Below are 18,343 nucleotides of genomic sequence, written 5' to 3'. Positions count from 1 at the left end.
TCTCTTTATCAAGAGCAGACTAAGAGTCCAAGAAAATTACCCTTTTAAGAGAGAGAAAACCAAATTCTAATTTTTGTACCAGCTTACTTTTGATATTGAAACTCATTAAATTCACTTCACTCTTAGCCAATTTGCCCATGCACAAAACTCTTTCCTCTGGGTTCCTCTTCCATAAACCTTCTATAACTTTCTTTTTTCAATTCAGAATTTGTCCCATGCCTTCCCTCCTTCCTAGTACTTTAGGACACATTTACCTTTTTTAGCAAAACAAACAAAAATATTTCCATTCCTTATACCTTCTTTACTGAAAACACACATCTACTCTCCTTGTATACGGATATTTCCCTTGTTCTTTTACATTAGCATCCTGTGGATTGGCAGACTTATAAATACTGTGTTAGAAACATGCATTCTCATAGAAAACTTCTCAGCATGGCACAAAACATGTTTATTAATAAACTCATGTATTTTTATAGTTTCTCTGTAATAAGCCAAAGGTAGAAAAATCTATAGTAACTAATGGCTAATATTTTATCTCATGTGAAAATGATTTAGATAATAAATTTCTATCATTTAACTTAATCAAAACTCTAAGGTTTCAAGTTATCAAAAGGTTTTGAAGTTATTTTTAAGTATATGTACCATGACACAGTTACTGTTAAGAAAGTTCACCCAGGAGCTGGCCCTGTGCCCAACTGGTTAAGTTCGTGTGCTCTGCTTTGGTGGCCCAGGGTTTTGCCGGTTCGAATCCTGGGTACAGACATAGCACTGCTCGTCAGGCCATGCTGAGGCGGCATCCCACGTGCCACAACTAGAAGGACCCACAACTAAAAATATACAACTGTGTACCAGGGGGCTTTACGGAGAAAAAGGAAAAATAAAATCTTAAAAAAAAAAAGTTCACCCAAAACTTTTATCTTACTTACATCAATTTAGTTTATTTGTTTCCAATAATTATGCTTAGATTGCCTACAAAAACTTCATGAGACATTAGATAAAATCAGCTATCATTCTAAGCTATTATTTTTGCTGGCAAATTTTGTAACTGAGATAACATGAACTTATTTGACTAATAAACCCAGGTTGAATGAAGGCTGCATGTATGCATCATCTCCAATGCTGATAACTTTGAAGACGTGCTTATTTCAATTAAACTAAGAAACTTAACTAAACTTCATTTACCAAAGATTGTTTTATATCATGTTAACTTCAAGAACATTTGGTATAGTTTCTGTTACATTTAGAAATAATTTATATAAGCACTTACTTTAAGCCAATTAAATAGAGCTCTTTTAGAAATTATCCCATCTGAAGGTAAAAAAAGATCATACATATATAGACATACATAGATACATAGACAGATGCAGAGACCTCAAATAGTTTTCATTAAATTTTTGCAATGAATCAGGTACAATACAAAATTCAGTAATTTATAAAAGAATAGTTGGATCCAAACTGTGTTTCTGGCAGATAGAATAAAAACTTTTTGGGCCAGCCCCAGTGGCCTACTGGTTAAGTTTGGTGCACTCCACTTCAGCAGCTCAGGTTCAGTTCCCAGGGGCAGACCTACACCACTCATCTCTTAGTGGCCATGCTGTGGCAGCAGCTCACATGAAAAAAAAAAAATGAGGAAGACAGGCAACAGACATTAGCTCATGGCGAATCTTCCTCAGCAGAAAAGAAAACTTCTTTAATTTAGCAGCTGTTTATAATAATGTTTTATTAGTTTCCTGTAAAGATGTCATTTTATCATTACCACACTTTGAAGCTTCTAAATACTACTTAAACTATGCTTTGCATTGTGCTTGCTTGATTTTATAGCCAGCTTTTTCCAGGTGTGCATGCAAATAAACTAATTTCAGTAAATTGAACATTCCTCATTTTGGCCATTTAAGACTCAGGTCATCTTTTGTAAAATTTTCCCATTTTGTTTAGCACTTGCAAGTAACAGCTCCATACGTACTATACATGCAGTCAGCTGGAGTTCCAGGGGAAGGCTGCCCATTCAGGAGCTGGTTGGCTTTAGAAACATGACTTCCCATTGTCTTTTAGTTTTGTTTTAGTATGAAATCTGAACAATGTCTAAGGACAGTGTAATGGGTCAGAAGTGTGCTGCTTGTGCGTGTCACTTCCTACAAGGCCGTGAACACTCTCTTACATGTCTTGGTTTCTCCCACTGGCATTCTAAAATTACCATGGGGCCTGGGAGCACTGGATGACCAATCCTTATGTGTGCATCCCTGGATGAGCCGTCAGTTACTTACTTAAAGTGAACAATCATGATGGATTTCCCTATGGGACTGCTACACAACACAAGGATCAACCTCTGACACTTCCACTAGGTTCTCAGTTGCCTGAGAATGCCTTATAGCTGGAGGGAGCTGGTGTCCCTTCTCTTCAGAGCTGAATGAGTTCAGTCTCTCATTTTGCAATCAAACAATTTGTTCAGCTTTTCTAGATACAATGTTTTCCAATTTAAAGCCAAATTAAAGGGTCAGCCAGCCCCGTTCACTCCCAAGTTCCACCTAGGAAATTCCCTCTAGGTTCCTCTTACCTAGGATAGATACCAGTACCCTCTTTAGACACATAGTCTTAAGACTTGAAACAGCTCAGGTAAAAGTCAGGACCTACAACTTCAATAAGGAGGTCTGGATTTCAGGAGAACTCACTGAGGTACCCAAAGAGTGCAGTGAAGCCAGAGGGACTCAGTGAGCCCATGCTGGTACCAAGCGCCAGTTTAAAGTAGATTCCACATGGTCTCAGGTGGGTTTCTCTCAAATTCTGCCGGTTATGCCAAGAAATGTTGAAGCAAATAACCAATAACTATTCTACAGAGAGAGAGAGAGAAGGAGAATTTTATTTGAACCAGACTGAAGGACTATAGCCTGGGAAGGTAGTCTCGACAAAGGAAGAAAGCATTCCAGATAAGCATGGGCTTCAGGACATTTTTATACCTTTTTAGAACAAAGAACATACACCAAACACACCCAGGATACATATTCATCAAAGTTTCAAAGAGATATCTAGTTACAGATTAGCAGGTCAACATGACCTTAATGTCCAAGAGGGAACTTTATCTTCAGAAATACTGATACTGGCCTCATAGGATGGGAAATATACATTCTTAGCTTCACAGAGCACAGTCTTTTACTTTGAGATAATGTTTGATGCATCCTTATCTTAATAGTTAAAGCAGATGTACAGCCTGCATTTGATAGCTGTAAGTCAGACTCCTTTAGTTCAGGCTGAATCTGGTTTAAACCAGAATAGCTACCCCACATACGTCAATATGTGAAAATTTCTTGTCACCATTATGCAGACAAATGGCTTTTCAGAGCCTTGCCACCCCTAAAAACACTGTCAGAGATTGAGGGATGTTTTTTCTCACTTAATTTACAATTTTAACATGAGACCCCCACATGATTGTTAGTACTTTGCCTTAATTAGAAAATGTGAGGGGCCGGCCTCTTGCCCAAGTGGTTAAGTTCGCACTCTGCTTCATGGCCCAGGGTTTTGCCGGTTCGGATCCTACGCACAGACGTGGCACTGCTTGTCAGGCCACGCTGAGGCGGCATCCCACAAGGCACAACTAGAAGGACCTACAACTAGAATATACAACTATGTACTGGCGGGGGGCTTTGGGGAAAAAGAAAAAAAAGAAGATTGGCAAGAGATGTTAGCTCAGGTGCCGATCTAAAAAAACAAACTTGAGAGGAAGGGGCATGTACAAGTACACATTGTTGAGGCTGTTTCCTCTCCTCAGGTCTGCCCTGTAACTGTGCAGATCAGTTTGTCCCCGTGTGTGGGCAGAACGGACGCACTTACCCCAGTGCCTGCATTGCTCGCTGTGTGGGCCTCCAAGACCATCAATTTGAGTTTGGATCGTGCATCTCAAAGGATCCATGTAATCCTAACCCCTGCCCCAAAAATCAAAGGTAAGTCAAATGGCTCCTTATCTTTTTCAACTGAAGACCAGCACCTACTAAGCATCTAGTGTGTACCAGACAGTGAAAATACAAAGATGAATCAAGAAGGTCTCTGCCCTGAAGAGTGTGGAGTCTAGAGGGAAGGAGCTATGTACAGCTGCTTGGTAACATGCTGTGATTGAGGGCCCAGAAGTAGACCAGTTGATGCAGCCTAGGGGAGGCCTTGGAAAGCCTCTAGAAGATGTGATACTCGGCTGCAAAGACGAGGAGATTGCAGGCAGAGTGTACAGTGGAGGAATGGTGGTGTTGGTGAAGGCAGAGAGCAACAGGAGCAGAGATCTCAGCTGCTGGAAATGAGAAGATAGCGTGCTGGAGGCTGGAAGCTTATAGCAGTTCTGTAGGACTGAAACAGAAAGCAGGAGGCAAGGAGAAGGAGCAGAGGAGACGAGAGAAATGGATGTTTGCTTACCTTGTTAGCTATTTATGCTTGATAGTAATGGGAAACTTCCTTCTACTTATCTATCTCCATCTTAGGGATTGGACATGAGACATCTGTGGAAATGCAACTTAAATGTATATAATGTTATTGGTTTAGGGGCCATTTCTCTGCAGTTTCCTCATGAGCTCAGAGTGCAGTTGACCTAGGCTTAATGACAGATTTCTGTATGTGGTGGCCACAGCAAGGGTCCTACTGACTCTCTTAAGTTTCAGGCTTCTAGAACTGGAGTTTTCACTGGCTGCCTCAAAGACCTGAGCAGGACACATTCCAGTGCCAGAGTCCTTTCCTTATGAAGGATTTTGTGGAGAATAAGCTATTGCTTCTCCATCCTGAAAACTCTGGTGTAGTCGGGGCCAGGGGGGGTGGGGGATTTCTCCTGTGTTAAAAGAAATGGCAGAGAGTTGATCACCAACTGGCAAAGTTTATACCATGAAAACTAAGCCCAAAAAGTTCCTGTGGAGGGGCCGGCCCGGTGGCTCAGCAGTTAAGTGCGCATGTTCCGCTTTGGCGGCCCGGGGTTCGCCGGTTTGGATCCTGGGTGCGGACATGGCACTGCTTGGCAAGCCATGCTGTGGTAGGCGTCCCACATATAAAGTGGAGGAAGAAGGGCACGGATGTTAGCTCAGGGCCAGTCTTCCTCAGCAAAAAGAGGAGGATTAGCAGCAGATGTTAGCTCGTGGCTAATCTTCCTCAAAAAGAAAGAAAAAAATAAAAAAATTTTAAAAAATATTAAAAAAAAAAAAGTTCCTGTGGAAAGAACATAGGTGCTGTCCATTAGAAAAAAAGATAAGCCAAAAGGATAATATAATTGTGTTGGGGGATAGAATTGAGGGTTGTTTTGGTATTTGTTTGTGCCTTTATTTATTTTCTTCTATTTGCTAACCTTTCTGGATAAGGGTGTCTTGCTTTCATAATAAAATAATAAAATCTCTAAGTGGGAAATATAATACAAAACCAATATAAAAGAAAAGACTGAAAAATGCAGCTACATGGAAATGAAAATTTTCTGCGTTGTAACAAACAAATGACAAACTGGGAAGAAGCTCACAGAGAAAAGGCTGATGTCCATCCAATATAAAGAGCCCCTACAAATCCATATGGAAAAGGTCAACAACCTAATAGAAAAATGGTCAAAGATCAACAACCTAATAGAAAAATGGATCGAGGACATAAACATGGAAAAAAGAAATACAAATGGTTCTTAAACACTTGAAAAGATGCTTTAATTAGGATAACTCTAACTACTGTACACAAACTCCCAAATATCAGTATTTTAACATAATACAAGTTCAAATACAGTCCATTTGTGTGTTCAGCAGGTGGCTTTCCACATGGTGATTCAGAGACTTAAGATCCTTCCATCTGGTCACTCTGCTAGCTCCTACAGCCTCACAGTCCTCCTCTGTATCTTCTGCATCTGGCCAGGAGATAAGAGAAGGGAGATGAGGCAGGTTGCTCTTGAGAAGCTTTTGTAGGCCAGGTTTAAAACTGACCTTCCTCTCTACTTCCAGCCACACTCCATTGTCTAGAACTCAGTCACTTGACCACTACTACTGCCAGGGAGACTAGGAAATGTAATCTAAGTGTGTGCCCAAGAAGAAAATTAAATGAATTTGATGAACATCTGACCAATCTACCCCAATGCTTAACCTGCCTCATATTAACAGAAATGTAAATTAAATTAAAACTACAATTGTGTACCACTTCCCATCTACCAGATTGGCAAAGACAAAAAGTTTGATAATATAATGTAGGGAAACAGGCACTCCCATAGGAAAGGAGGGGTGAGGGGAGGATTGGGACATCCTCCATGGAGGGCAACTTGGCTACGCCCACCAAAATTTTTAAATAACATATTCTTTGAATCAGCATATGAAAATGCTTATATTTACATATCTCCAGGAGAATAAACAATAAATTGGTAATAGTGGTTGCCTCTAGGGACGGGAACTAGGTAGCTGGGACATAAGAGTAGGAGGGAGACATTTTCCACCATATATGATTTTGTATCTTTTCAGTTTCACCATGAGCTTGTATTATGTTAAAAAAATAAAAAGTTGTATTCATTCATCAAGTGTCTACTGATGTGTCAGACATCTTTCTAAACACTAGGACACAACAGTAAGCATGTTTAATTGACCCCCCGATTCTCAGCCTTCCCTGCTGATCCTCTTATTTTTACATACTCATATTGATAAAGTTTTTCCTTCCAAAATTACCAAATTTCTCCTGATGTTCTTGGTTCTCATCCCTTTCATGTTAATAGGTAATGACGTTCTAAATATTCTTTTCCATTCTTTCTCTTCAAATGTTTTAATTTTCCATAAAACCATAACGAGGTGCGTTCTAATTTTAAATCCCATCAGAAAAGGCGAGCACAGATGGTGGTGGTGACGGTGGGGGGCATTTCAGGGCAGGAGGCTTACCCCTAAAAAGAGTAGAGGTAATTTCCTTTGAAATTAAACTAATGCTTGCTACTATATTTTTCTCCTTTATAGACTAAGATTTGTGTATCCCATTATTTCAAATACCTAGTGAAAGCTGAACATTTGAATAGGTCTTATCTTCTTATGGGAAGTTATAAATAACATTTATAGAAATGAGGGATGTCTAAGGGTCTAAAGAAGAAGGGCCTCATCCCTTACTCCTCTCAAGAAGTTCAGAATTAAGAATGAAGCAAGGTTCAGATATTACAGGAAACCCAGCTTCGTGGAGTGGCGTTCTCTCAGCGATTCGCAACCAGCCAGCGTCAGGTCCTCAGCCTTGGGAGCACAGACACCTAAGTTTTCAGCACATACTGTGAAGCCTTCTCTTAAGACAGACTCTGCCCAAGGGCTGGGCCCCAGGATCCAAGGGATCAGCGCGTGTGGGGAGAGCCTACATTGGGCTGGGGGTTCGGAGGGCGGCACATGGGGCGGCGCCTACGCGGAGCCTAGGGAGCCCCAACTCCAAGGCCGGTGGGGCAGTGCAGCGGCGCCCAAGGACGGGCGGAGCCCCACCCCCGCCCCTCCTCCGGCCCAGCGCGCGTCCCGCGGCGGGCGGAAAGGCCTGCACGCCGGGCTGGGGGCGCCGTGGGCGAGAAAGGGCCGGAGGCTGGGGGTGGGGTGCGCTTTGTGCAGCGACCCGAGAGGCTAGGGGCGGCGTCCCCACTCACCCTGGCGCGTGGGCACGTTCCTCTCGTTGGTCGCCTGCAGCACGACCTGGGCGCAGCTCTGCTCCAGGGCGAAGAGCTTGTCCTTGCCCGCCCTGGTGGCCTTGCCTGCCTTGAGCGCCGGGGAGTGGCCTTCGCGGTGGCGGGAGGCCACTTTGCCACAGCGGAATTCAAGCCTGTAGCTGGTGGCGGGGCTCGGGCTGCGCCACCAGGCGCCCGTCGTGGCGCAGGAAGCGGTGGCGGGCCGTCTGCAGGCTGCAGCGCCGGTCCTGGAAGGCCCGCGGGACGAGCGAGTCGACCCCCCAGGGCACGTCGCGGTCCACGGAGCTCGGCCGGCCGCGCTCAGGTGCGCGGAGCGCCTGCAGTCAGGCTGTGGACGTTGACCGGCGGGTGCGTGGTGAGGTGTGCGCTGCCCTCCTCGGCCGGCGACACGGGCTGCAAGACAGGCGATCCTCGGTAGCGCCGGGGCGCCTCGGCGTGCATCGACCAACGGCCGTCATCGTGCGCCGCGCCGGGCAACCCGCACTCGCAGGTCACCTTGTCGGCCGCTATCTGGCAGCCCAGGTGGCTGTGCAGGCCTCGTCGGGCAGCTGCTCCCGCACACAGATCTTCTGCTGCTCAGGATGCTGGCCGATGCGTTCACTGTGAACCCGAACGCCTTGGCCGTCAGGCACTCGTTGCTGCAGCTGATGAGGCCGAACTGCTTCCGCGTCGCCTCGGCCGTGCTGGTGGCGGCGGGCAGGAGGGCCAGGTGGCGAGCCCTGCGGCGGCGCCCTGCTCCTGCACTCCGCAAAGTCTTCCCGCAGCGGCCCCGCTCCGGGCTCGCCACCGCGCAGGGAGCGAGGGGGGCGGCTCGGCTCGCGCTGCCCCCGCTTCTGCCGGGCTGGCCTCTACAGCGCGCCCACCTCGGGCCACCGCCCGCGCCCCAGCCCCCGGCCCCCAATGCCGTGTCCCCACTTCCACGCGCCGCAGCCTGAGGATTCACCCAGAGCCCCGGCCCCTCGGACACCCCCACCCAGGCCTAGCGGGGAGGAAGGACAAGCTAGGTGTGAGGTTGTGACAGAGACCCAGAAGACCACAGAGCACACTCGGTGGAGGCAGTCGGGAGGCAGCTCGGAGGAGGTGGCCTTCGAGCAGCGCCTTGAAGAATCGCCTGCAAGGGCCTGTTGGCCGAAGCGTTGGTGGCAGGCCAGGAGCTGAGGAGGGGTCTGCAGACCCCAAATCACCCAACGTAGGCCTTGCAGCCTGGCCCTCCAGAGCAGGGGCTGTGGTTCTCTGAGGCTTCCTGCCCTCCCAGGACACTGCTCTGAAGGCCACCCAGGCCCCTCCCTGGGACCCAAGCACCAAGCCTCCCTGGCCCATGTTGGTCTCCATGGTAGTGGCTGAGACAGGTGACCAGCATTCCCATTCTGAGGGTCCAGAAGCCACAGGGTTCTGGTCTACAGGCAGTGGAGTGGGCAGTGTGCCCTTTTCCTAGGCGGTCAGAGAAGTGAGACAGTTCTGGACAGCACAGCCCGGAAGGACAGAGCCCAGGCGTCTGGTTCCAGGGCCAGCGTGCCTTCCATTCTGTACCCCCAGGCCCTGACTTCATAGGACGCTGAGTAGGGTCCACAGGAAGGGTGATGATGGTTGCAGTCCTCCTCCTTCAAGACCCCAGCTCTCCATCCTCCTCCCTCAAAGGGGACGTTCCCTTGGGACGCCCACCCCTACCCCTGTCAGGAACACTTCCCTTTTCTCACCCTCTCCAAAGACCTAGATTTTTGCTGGGACATTCCCCACTTGCCAAACAGGCCCCTGGAATGCCAGCATGACCACAGGCCGTCCACAAGGTCTCCAGGCCAAAGGCAGAAAGCACTAGTTTGAACCAGCCCCCAAGCCGATTGGTCTGGCCTATGCTTCCCCCAAGGCAGTCCCCTCCAGGGATTTTTATCTTCGAGGGGAAGGTAATGTACCTTCACATCATTGTTTACTGGCAGGGCCTTGACCCCAGGCAGGCGTGCCCATAGCATCCCCTCCCACAAAACTTCCCCCTCCAGAGCTGGGGAATCAAGAGTTTCTCACTGTGGGGTCATCTATGGGTCGCGTAGACCTAGGCTTGAACCCCAGGCTCTCACTGGCTGTGTGACTTTAGGCAAGTTATTTAACCTCTCTGAATCTCAATTTCCCCTTGGTGGTCTGAGAATCCCTGGGGGCATGGAGCTCAGTCTCTATCCCTGGCCACCCTCAGGACTTGTTCCAGACCCCAGGAAGCCCCATGCATAGTTAGGGAGACCCCAAACCTCTGGCCAACTACCAAGGCTCAGAGGAGAGGGACTGAATAACTGCAGGCATTTATAGAAGGCTGTGGGTGCCAGGCTTGGCGCTGGCAGCCAGGCTGGAGTATGCTGAGACCTGCCCATTGGGATTGGGGCTGGGTGGCATCCCCCTCCTGGGTCTGTAGCTCCCCTCTGGCCCAAGTCCCCCTCCTGCAGCTTCACAGCCTGGAGGCTAGGACAGGGGCTGGGGCGGCACGGGGGCTCCTGCGTCAGTCAGGTGGGGGTGGGAGAGGGTCTTGGCCTTCCCAGGAGATCGTTCCGGGGCTACTGGAAGACTGGAAAGTCTGGATAGGCACGGCGGCAGCCTGGGCCCCTGCGCTGGCCTTCCTGAGTTCAGATGCACGTCTCTGGCTCTCGGTTTCCTCATCTCTAAAAGGGGCTTGATAGCACCTGCCCTGGGACAGTAGTTGTGAGCTCCAAAGGAGCTGACTCTTGGAAACCCAACTGAGGAGGGCTCCTGGGACATGGGACTCAGCTTTCAAACCGGGAAGTCTCAGGGACACCAGGGCAAGTTATGACTCTACGCATCCAGCACCCAGAACAGTACCTGGCCTGTGGTCAGTGCTCCACAGATGCCAGCTGTTTTATTGCTCACTCAACAGCCTTGATGGGAGCATCCTGGGGACACAGACCACCAGAATCCCTCAGCCTTTATTCTGAATATTCAGACTTTTTTCCAAACAGATAATACGTTCATGTAGTTCAAATATCCAAAAACGTGAAAAGGCCTTCCTCCCCCCGTTCCCACCCCACCTCCTCAATAGCTGCTGTGAGGTTTGTTTCTTGCATTTTCCTTTCTTTATACAAGCAAACAGGGGTCTGTATTCTTATTTTTCTCTCCATTTTTAAATAGTATTTTCCACCATGAGGAAGAAAAAAAAGACTCATTTTGGCCAACTGACAATTAAGCCCCTGAAGATGCTCCATTTATCTCTGATTACAGGGCCTCCAGCATCAGACCCCAACCCACCTGATGGCCTCACTGCATGCCACTTTGACCCTGTGCATTCTTTGCTCCTGCCCTCGGGTCCCCTGCCCTTTCACTCAGCACCACAGGGTCTTGAGCATCATACCTTTGCTCAGGCTGCACCCTCAGCCTGGCAAGCTTGTGTGGCCCTCCTCACCCCGCTGGGTCCAGCCGGGACACCACCTGCTCCCAGGGCTTTCTCCAGATTCCCCAGTCAGAAGGGCTCACTCCCACAGGCATTTATGACATTTTCTACCTGATAGCCTACTTTCTGTGCGTGCTTGACTCTCCGTTCTCCATCAGCTCTGGAGGATGGGGACTGCTTCCAGTGCTTTCTCCTCAGCCTCCTGTGCCTTATCGGAGCTCTGCCAGCCCTCCCAACATTGGTTCATGGGGCACCATTCGTGTTTTTCAGATGCATACCCAAACCACAAGTCTGTCTGACGACGTTTGATAAATTTGGATGTAGCCAACATGAATGTTTGCCAAGACAGCTCACCTGTGACCAGGTCCGTGATCCTGTTTGTGACACAAACCATCTGGAGCACAGCAATCTCTGCACTTTGTACCAGAGAGGGAAAAGCCTCTTATACAAAGGCTCCTGCCAGGTACCGTCATTTGGCTGACAAACCCAAGTATGCAGGAAACCGGTTGATGGTCTTTTGCAGATGACTCAGCAGTAAGACCACTTGAGGGTCTTCTGTGAATCCTGTTCCGTCGAGAGAGCTCAGTCCTCCACTCACAGTGAGCCAGCCCAAGACTGGCTTCTCCTCCTCACTCTGGAGGCCTCCCTGGCTCGTGTGTGTACCTCCGCACAGCTAGTGTACAAGCAGGAAAGGAGAGTGCCTTCTTGCCACCCACTCTTAGTAAAGAAGTTTTACACCCCTGGTGCCAGTCAGCACCATTTTCTCTCTCTGTAGTTCTGTGGGCCCTCATTGGAAAAGAAATCAGGAAGAATTCGAGTTAAAACAGCCAAGAAAAGAGTTTTCCCCCCACAATTCCCACCGAGTCCCTCCCTCAGTACTGAAAAGTGGTCAAAAATTTCTCTAAGACTTAATGTCTTTTTACATCAGTTTATCTTTCAGTCTTTTAAGGTTGTGAAATCCATATTCATGTTAAAAATAACCCCAAGGACAGCGCCACTGAGGCTTCCCACGTGCGCCACCGGTCTGTGTGCCGCCGCACCCCTTCTGGTTCCCGACCTCGGGCCCAGCGTCCCCTGCCTGCGAACAGCTGGCACCTGACATGATTGGCTCTCGTTTCCTGGTCTTCATTGTCAGAAAATCCCTTCCGCTTGTCTCCCTGGGCTTGTTTCCTCTCAGCACTTGTGTTCCAGTTGCATCAGGACTGCTGCTCTGAATTCCCGGTCTCCTCTTCCTACTTGTCCCCTCTTCCTGACTACAGTTTTTCTCTTACGTATTCTTAACCTGCCCCATGGATCCAGAGTCTGTCTGCCCACTGACTCTGCCCTTATCCCTCACCCAGTGTGAAATGGTAAAGCCTCCATATTTGTAGGACGGTGGATCTTGTTTTCTTCAAACAAGCATTTCTGGAAGCATAGAAGTCTGGAGGGAGGGGATTGTATCTCAAATCAGTTCACAAGGAATGAGCACCCAAGTCCCAAAGAGGCTGAGAGACTGATCTCCTCAGTTCATCTTGGGACAGTCCTGTTCCCCGCCCCACAACTGTGTTTAGCCCACCTCGGGAGATTCATTAAGAGGATCCGCCTGCATCTTTTTTCCTTCCTGAAGTAGGGAGCCCTCTACTGTGTGTTCTTGGGTAGGAAAAGTGCATCACTGAGGTTTCCAGGCTGAATGTGATTGATTTGCCCCCAGCCGTTCTGCAGAGCCACAGAGCCCGTCTGCGGGCACAATGGGGAGACCTACAGCAGCGTGTGTGCTGCCTACTCGGATCGTGTGGCAGTGGATTACCACGGGCCCTGCCAGGCCATCGGGGTCCTCTCAGAGTACAATTCTGTCACTGAATGCGCTGCTGTGAAGTGTCCTTCGCTCTCGGTGACTGAGTGCAAACCCGTCATCCCACCTGGTAGGCTGGCAGTGCTTGGGGAGGGGCCGGGGTGGGAGTGGGAAGAGAGTGAGTCACTGAGGGGAAGAGAGCTGACTAGTTTATTTACATTTTTCAAAAAGTCGTGACTGTGCCTGATGCTGATTAGATGTGTTATTCCGGGTCAACCAGGTTACCTTAGACATCATCTGGTCTGGTGGTTTTAAAACAGTATAGTAAACTTTTTTCGAGGAAAATCTTACACCAAACAATAATATATAAACAGATAAAGCAGTATTTAATTACTAAAATTATGGTTATTAGTTCAAATGCATAATATTTACTTATTATAAAGTTAATAAAGAAATCATAATGAATGAATGAATAATTGAAGTAATTTTGATGCACACCAACTTTTGAAATTGAGAGAAACAGAAGAGAGTTGTCTTAGATTGGCGTTAGCACCTAATTGTTTTAGTTGCGTATAATCAAGAAAGTCTTATTTCATAGACTGTTATAAGCGGTAACAATTTTCTTAAACAGCTTACCTTACAGGCTCATACTCCTCAGTTAAACAGAGGTGGCAGAAGAGACTCTATCCCAAGTCTGCACAGAACACATTAATCTGGACTCTAACAAGCTCATTCCTCCATCCATGAATTCATCAGATGTTTACTGAGCTTCCAGCATGTGCCGGACATTCTTCTAGGCACTGTGGACGCAGCAGTGAGCAAAACAAAGCTGTTCTGATACTTTGTTATCGTTTTTTAACAGTTTAAAATAATTTTAAATATTAAATTAGAATCAAACACTCCGGGAGTCCCTGCTTTCGCAAACAGGAAATCTAAGGGCCGGGAAAGCACCTGCCCAGGATCACACAGTGAGTTCTGAGGCAGGCCAGGGTCTCAGGACAGGGTCTCGGCCCCACGTCTCTCGAAAGGCCAGCCCTCCCTGTGCTGCCTTCCACCACAGCTGCCTCACCCTGAGAAGTGTTGAAGGATGAAAGCAGGGCTGGAGGAAGCGTTCTGGTGGATGTGCAGATTCTGAGGCCCTCCCAGGTAGTCAGGGAACACATCTAAAAGTGCACCATCAGGAGAGCAGCTGCAGCTCTCCGAGCACGGAAGGAAGGGCCGGGGGTTTCACCAACTGTTCTGGGTTCTCCACACTTCCAATTCTGAACACATGTGAAATGCTTTCTGTTATACAGGTGCTTGTTGCCCGTTATGTGCTGGGATGTTAAGAGTTTTATTTGACAAAGAAAAGCTGGATACTATTGCTAAGGTAAATTGCTTTATATGCCAGGTACTGTTCAAACCGGATTGATAAACCTCTCAGTAATCCTACAGAGTAGAAGATGTTATCCCCTTTATAGATGAAGAAACCCATCTGCAGAGAAGCAACTCAGGTTCTGAACCCGGGCTGTCTGCTCCGGGTCCTGCACTCCTTTCCTTTGCAGCCTGGCTGTATGGTGACCTTGCTCTGCATGTCACAGCCTGAATCTTTCTTAGGAAAGATCGCCTCCTGGCCTGGTAAGCAGAGTTGGGGCTGGAGGCAGAACCAGGCAACCAGAGACTGGTAGGCGCCCCACTGGTTTCCAGGTGGCCTGCCCTCTCAGGCCCCACTCTGCCCGGTGCGTCCAGCGCCAGCCCCTGCCCACTGTGGCTCTGCCCACTTTGCTTCTCTGCCACTCCTTTGGCTGCTCACTGTTGTGGAGACAGGGCTCCAGACAACACCTGCCGCTACCTAGAAAATTGTCCCCATTTGGATTAAAACACCTGTATTTTTATACAAAGACTTTAATTATTTCCCTGCAGCCTCCAACTCAAAATACTTTATTTAAAGAAAAAAAAAAAGAAGAAGAAGAAGCATTTCTGTTGAGAACGCTTATCCTGGCTGCAAGCTCCACAGTCAGGCCAGACCCCATTGGAACAGACTGGAGATTTCAAATGCAGCTGGCAGGGCCTTCTGGGGCCTGCGCTTAGCGGTTCCTTGGTTGAAAGAGCCTCCTTGCCTTAGGCAAGGTGGCGAGGCAGCTTTGGCAATAATAAGGAATTCTTTTTTTCAGATAATAGAAACTTTTTCTCTTTCTAGGTAACAAACAAAAAGCCGATAACAGTTCTGGAAATACTTCAGAAAATCCGCATGCACGTGTCTGTCCCACAGTGCGACGTATTTGGGTACTTCAGCATTGAGTCAGAAATTGTGATCCTGATTGTTCCTGTTGATCATTCTCCAAAAGCGTTGCAGGTGGGGTTCAGCAGGTGCTGTGCCACCATCTTGTCACTGTCAAGTTTGGGGGACTTGGGAGGGGTGGCACAAACCAGAACCAGGGGAGGACCAGGTGGTGAGGACACAGAGGCATTGGGCTGGGCAGGAGGGAGAGACGCAAGGCAGTCTCTGAAGGACAGAGCTACACTGGGGAGCGTTTTCCGGGGGGCTGAAGCTGGGTACCCTTTTGACAGCAGGATTCAAAGGAGTGGGAGAGAGAAGAGGTTGAGATGCTGTGACTCAGAGGGTGCAGAGACGGAAGGAGCTGCTCATCGTACAGACGAGTTGGCTGAGGCCCAGGGAGGGGAGGGTCTGGCACAGGTCATGCAGTGACAGAGCCAGAATAGACTCCAGTCTCTGGAGGACTTTGCTCCCACTGGGGAGGGGAGCCCACTAGAGCTGGTCTTGTGGGCCCCAATCTTTCTTCCTCACAATCGAGATGTATGTGGAGCCTCATGCATGTAGGCCCAAGTTTCGGCATCAGAATAGTGAGGGCTCAAATGAAGGGGTGAATATAAGCCCCTGGTAAACTGCACAATAAGAAAGCTCCTTAAGTCTCATTGCTTTCACCCTCATGTTTAACTAGGCATTGACAGTCCATTCCTCATGACTGTTTAACCATGGAAAGATAATGTCTAAATGTGGATAAGTGGTGAGCACGATGGTGGAAAAAGGAAAGGGCAGTGGCATTGTGGCTCATTTCTTCTCTGATTTCATTTTCATTGATGCTGTTATGATTTGTGTAATACATTAATACTCTAATAAAATGTGACTCTAGCCAAGGATAGGACAGAGAGAAAGCGTATTCCCTATGTTATATATGTGTTAGGATATATGTGGGATTTGTCTGACTTGACCTTTTTATGGGTTCTGTGGTTTTATATTAAAAGAATCTGATTTTCCTCTTCCAGATTGAGGCCTGCAATAAAGAAGCGGAGAAGATCGAATCCCTCATCAACTCTGACAGCCCTACCCTGGCATCCCACGTCCCCCTGTCTGCCCTCATCATTTCCCAGGTACAGGTCTCTAGCAGCGTGCCGTCGGCCGGCATCGGGACCACACCCCCCTGCCACTCCTGCCTCTTCCTCAGCCTGGGCCTCGCCTTGCACTTGCTCTGGAGACACAACTGACTGCCCGTGAGAAGGGTAAAATGTGCCTCGATCTAGTTTTTCTACCTTGTGAAAAACATACAGGACTGCTGGTTTGTAGTTGAATAGTGGCCAAGTGAAAGCTCTTGTCACCTCTATTCACCACACAGTATTTTTTTTTTAACCTGCCAATATTTGTAGGGCTTTTGTTTTGTTTTTTACAAATGTTAAAATATATGCTTCCAAATACTTTTGAAAAGAGGATGTCCCCTTCAGGTGGATCACCCCTTACCATTTACATTTTGCTCATTTGATGGGTCCTCTACTCTAAACCAAATTCAAGATTACTGATAAATGAGATGATCCCTTTTTAGAAAGATAACTCACTTCACTGTGGGCTTCATATCACAGGAACTTCATTTCAGAGTTCCTTTAAGTATTCAGATGCCCCTAGGAGGTATGTGTTTCTTTGCAGATAATTACCTCCTCTGTCTGGAAGCGAGGGGTCGCAGTGAAGAGCTGCTGCTATTAGAGGAAGAAATAAAGGGAAAGCGTTTTTGAAAGATCATGTAAATCATCGGGCAAATTTAATTTACAGGAATGTAATTTGGGAACCCATCTATCATGTTAAGTAAAAGCAAGCTGATTAAGTGACACTCAGATAATGATATATGGTGGCCGTCTCAGTGGTTACTAATGTGCTTACTGTGACTTCTGTGAAAGGCAGTTACGTCGCATCAAAGCGTCTTGCATTATGCATTTTTATATTAACCAGATGTATATTCTTCAGTATTCATCCAAGTTAAATTTAGAGTTTTTAAACATCAATCTTTAAACCAATTGCTGCTACTTATTTAATTGCCAAAAAGTGAAATAAAGAGTAGTTCATGTAAAAAATACATGATTTTTCTATTTTATTATGAAGGTGAACAGCCATATTTGTAAAGCGACAATCATGCATGTTAACCCAGTACTTTCTCTTCGTGGAGACACATTTGCTTTCTGTGATATGCACAATATAGATAAGTGTTCTGTCTGACTTTCTTTTTGATATAGAATTATAAAGAATTATGGTTTATATATTTAAAAATGTCGATCTAAGTATTAAAATGTTTGCATGTTGTCTAAGAAGTGGAATACTTTGAATGTGTTTCACAGTTTGAAATAAGCTATTCAATGTAATACTTCTTGTTTGTATGCACCTAAACTTAGACTTTACATGAAGTATTGTTTTCAGTATTATATGTACTCTCTGGAATATATAGGGATGTGCTTATTTTACCAAAACGTTGTTTAACAGTGGGCACTTCAAGGTTCCGGATGATCTCGGGGCTGCTGGAGCGTGTTTGCTGCATCGGCCTTTTCTCTATAAATGTCTTCAATGCAATATACTGGAAAGCTTTTCTATTTTAATAAAAACAATTTTTATATGACCTTATGTACTTCTAAGCAATGTGGGCATTTAAAATGAAACCACTGATCACTCTTGGGTGAGCTGTGTCCTCCATCTGGAATAGGAAGTCATGGAGTGTTACTGTTGCCAGCCATGGGCCCTGGGCAAGTGGGGCAGCTGGAAGAGAGCGGCTCAGACCAGACCAGGCATCACCAGAGTGGCAGGAATTTAAATACAAAGACCCCAGCTTTAGGCCTTCAGGACCGAGAGCTCCAGGCCCTCTGAGGCCCAGGAGCAGACTAGGCAGCTCTGTTCCCCACTGCTTTGGGCCCAATGTTCTAGCTTCAGGGTATGTCCTGGGGCAGAGAGGCCTTTGGACTGTGGAGAAAGAGGGCCTGTTGATCAAGGCCTGGGACATTCTATCAATCAGCTGAGGCTAAGATCCCGAAATCTCCATGGTTGACAACAACAGAGGCTCACATCTTGCTCGTGTCACACGTCCACTGTGGGCCAGCTGCTCTTCTCTACACTGTCTTCACTCCAAGGACCCATTCCAGTGTCCCCACAAAAGGGAGGAAAGAGGCAGAGAGAACCACAACTGGCCCTTAGGTCTCTGCTCAGAAGTGGCACTGTCATTTCTGCCTACATCTTACTGGCCCAAGCAAGTCACACAGCCACTCCTGATTTCAAAAGGAAGGGATATTTAATCTTCTGGGGGGGGTGTGTGTGTGT

The 18,343-nt window shown here is 47.3% G+C and overlaps 1 protein-coding gene and 1 long non-coding RNA gene across 4 annotated transcripts in view; one reads left to right on the top strand and one right to left on the bottom strand.

The window, feature by feature from the left end:
• RECK (reversion inducing cysteine rich protein with kazal motifs) overlaps positions 1-17,651 on the top strand; it is a 97,095-nt gene extending 79,444 nt beyond the window's left edge. For all 3 annotated transcript variants that reach the window (XM_044779218.2, XM_070519185.1, XM_044779221.2), the window contains 6 exons: positions 3,764-3,935; positions 11,274-11,466; positions 12,694-12,904; positions 14,070-14,143; positions 14,954-15,109; positions 16,042-17,651. In XM_044779218.2, the coding sequence (XP_044635153.2) occupies positions 3,764-3,935; positions 11,274-11,466; positions 12,694-12,904; positions 14,070-14,143; positions 14,954-15,109; positions 16,042-16,260 (1,025 nt within the window). In that variant the 3' untranslated portion in view covers positions 16,261-17,651. The remainder of the gene's footprint in view (positions 1-3,763; positions 3,936-11,273; positions 11,467-12,693; positions 12,905-14,069; positions 14,144-14,953; positions 15,110-16,041) is intronic.
• On the bottom strand, positions 5,624-11,267 carry LOC123289400 (uncharacterized). Its single transcript, XR_006533341.2, has 2 exons — positions 7,580-11,267; positions 5,624-5,842 (listed from the first exon to the last, which is right to left on the bottom strand). It is a non-coding gene; the product is annotated as an uncharacterized lncRNA (long non-coding RNA).
• Positions 17,652-18,343: the final 692 nt, after the last annotated feature.

The sequence above is a fragment of the Equus asinus genome, chromosome 10 (genome assembly GCF_041296235.1).
Source record: "Equus asinus isolate D_3611 breed Donkey chromosome 10, EquAss-T2T_v2, whole genome shotgun sequence".
Classification (NCBI taxonomy): Eukaryota; Metazoa; Chordata; class Mammalia; order Perissodactyla; family Equidae; genus Equus; species Equus asinus.
Note: the sequence above shows the minus strand (reverse complement) of the source record. Positions and strands in the feature narration are given on the sequence as shown.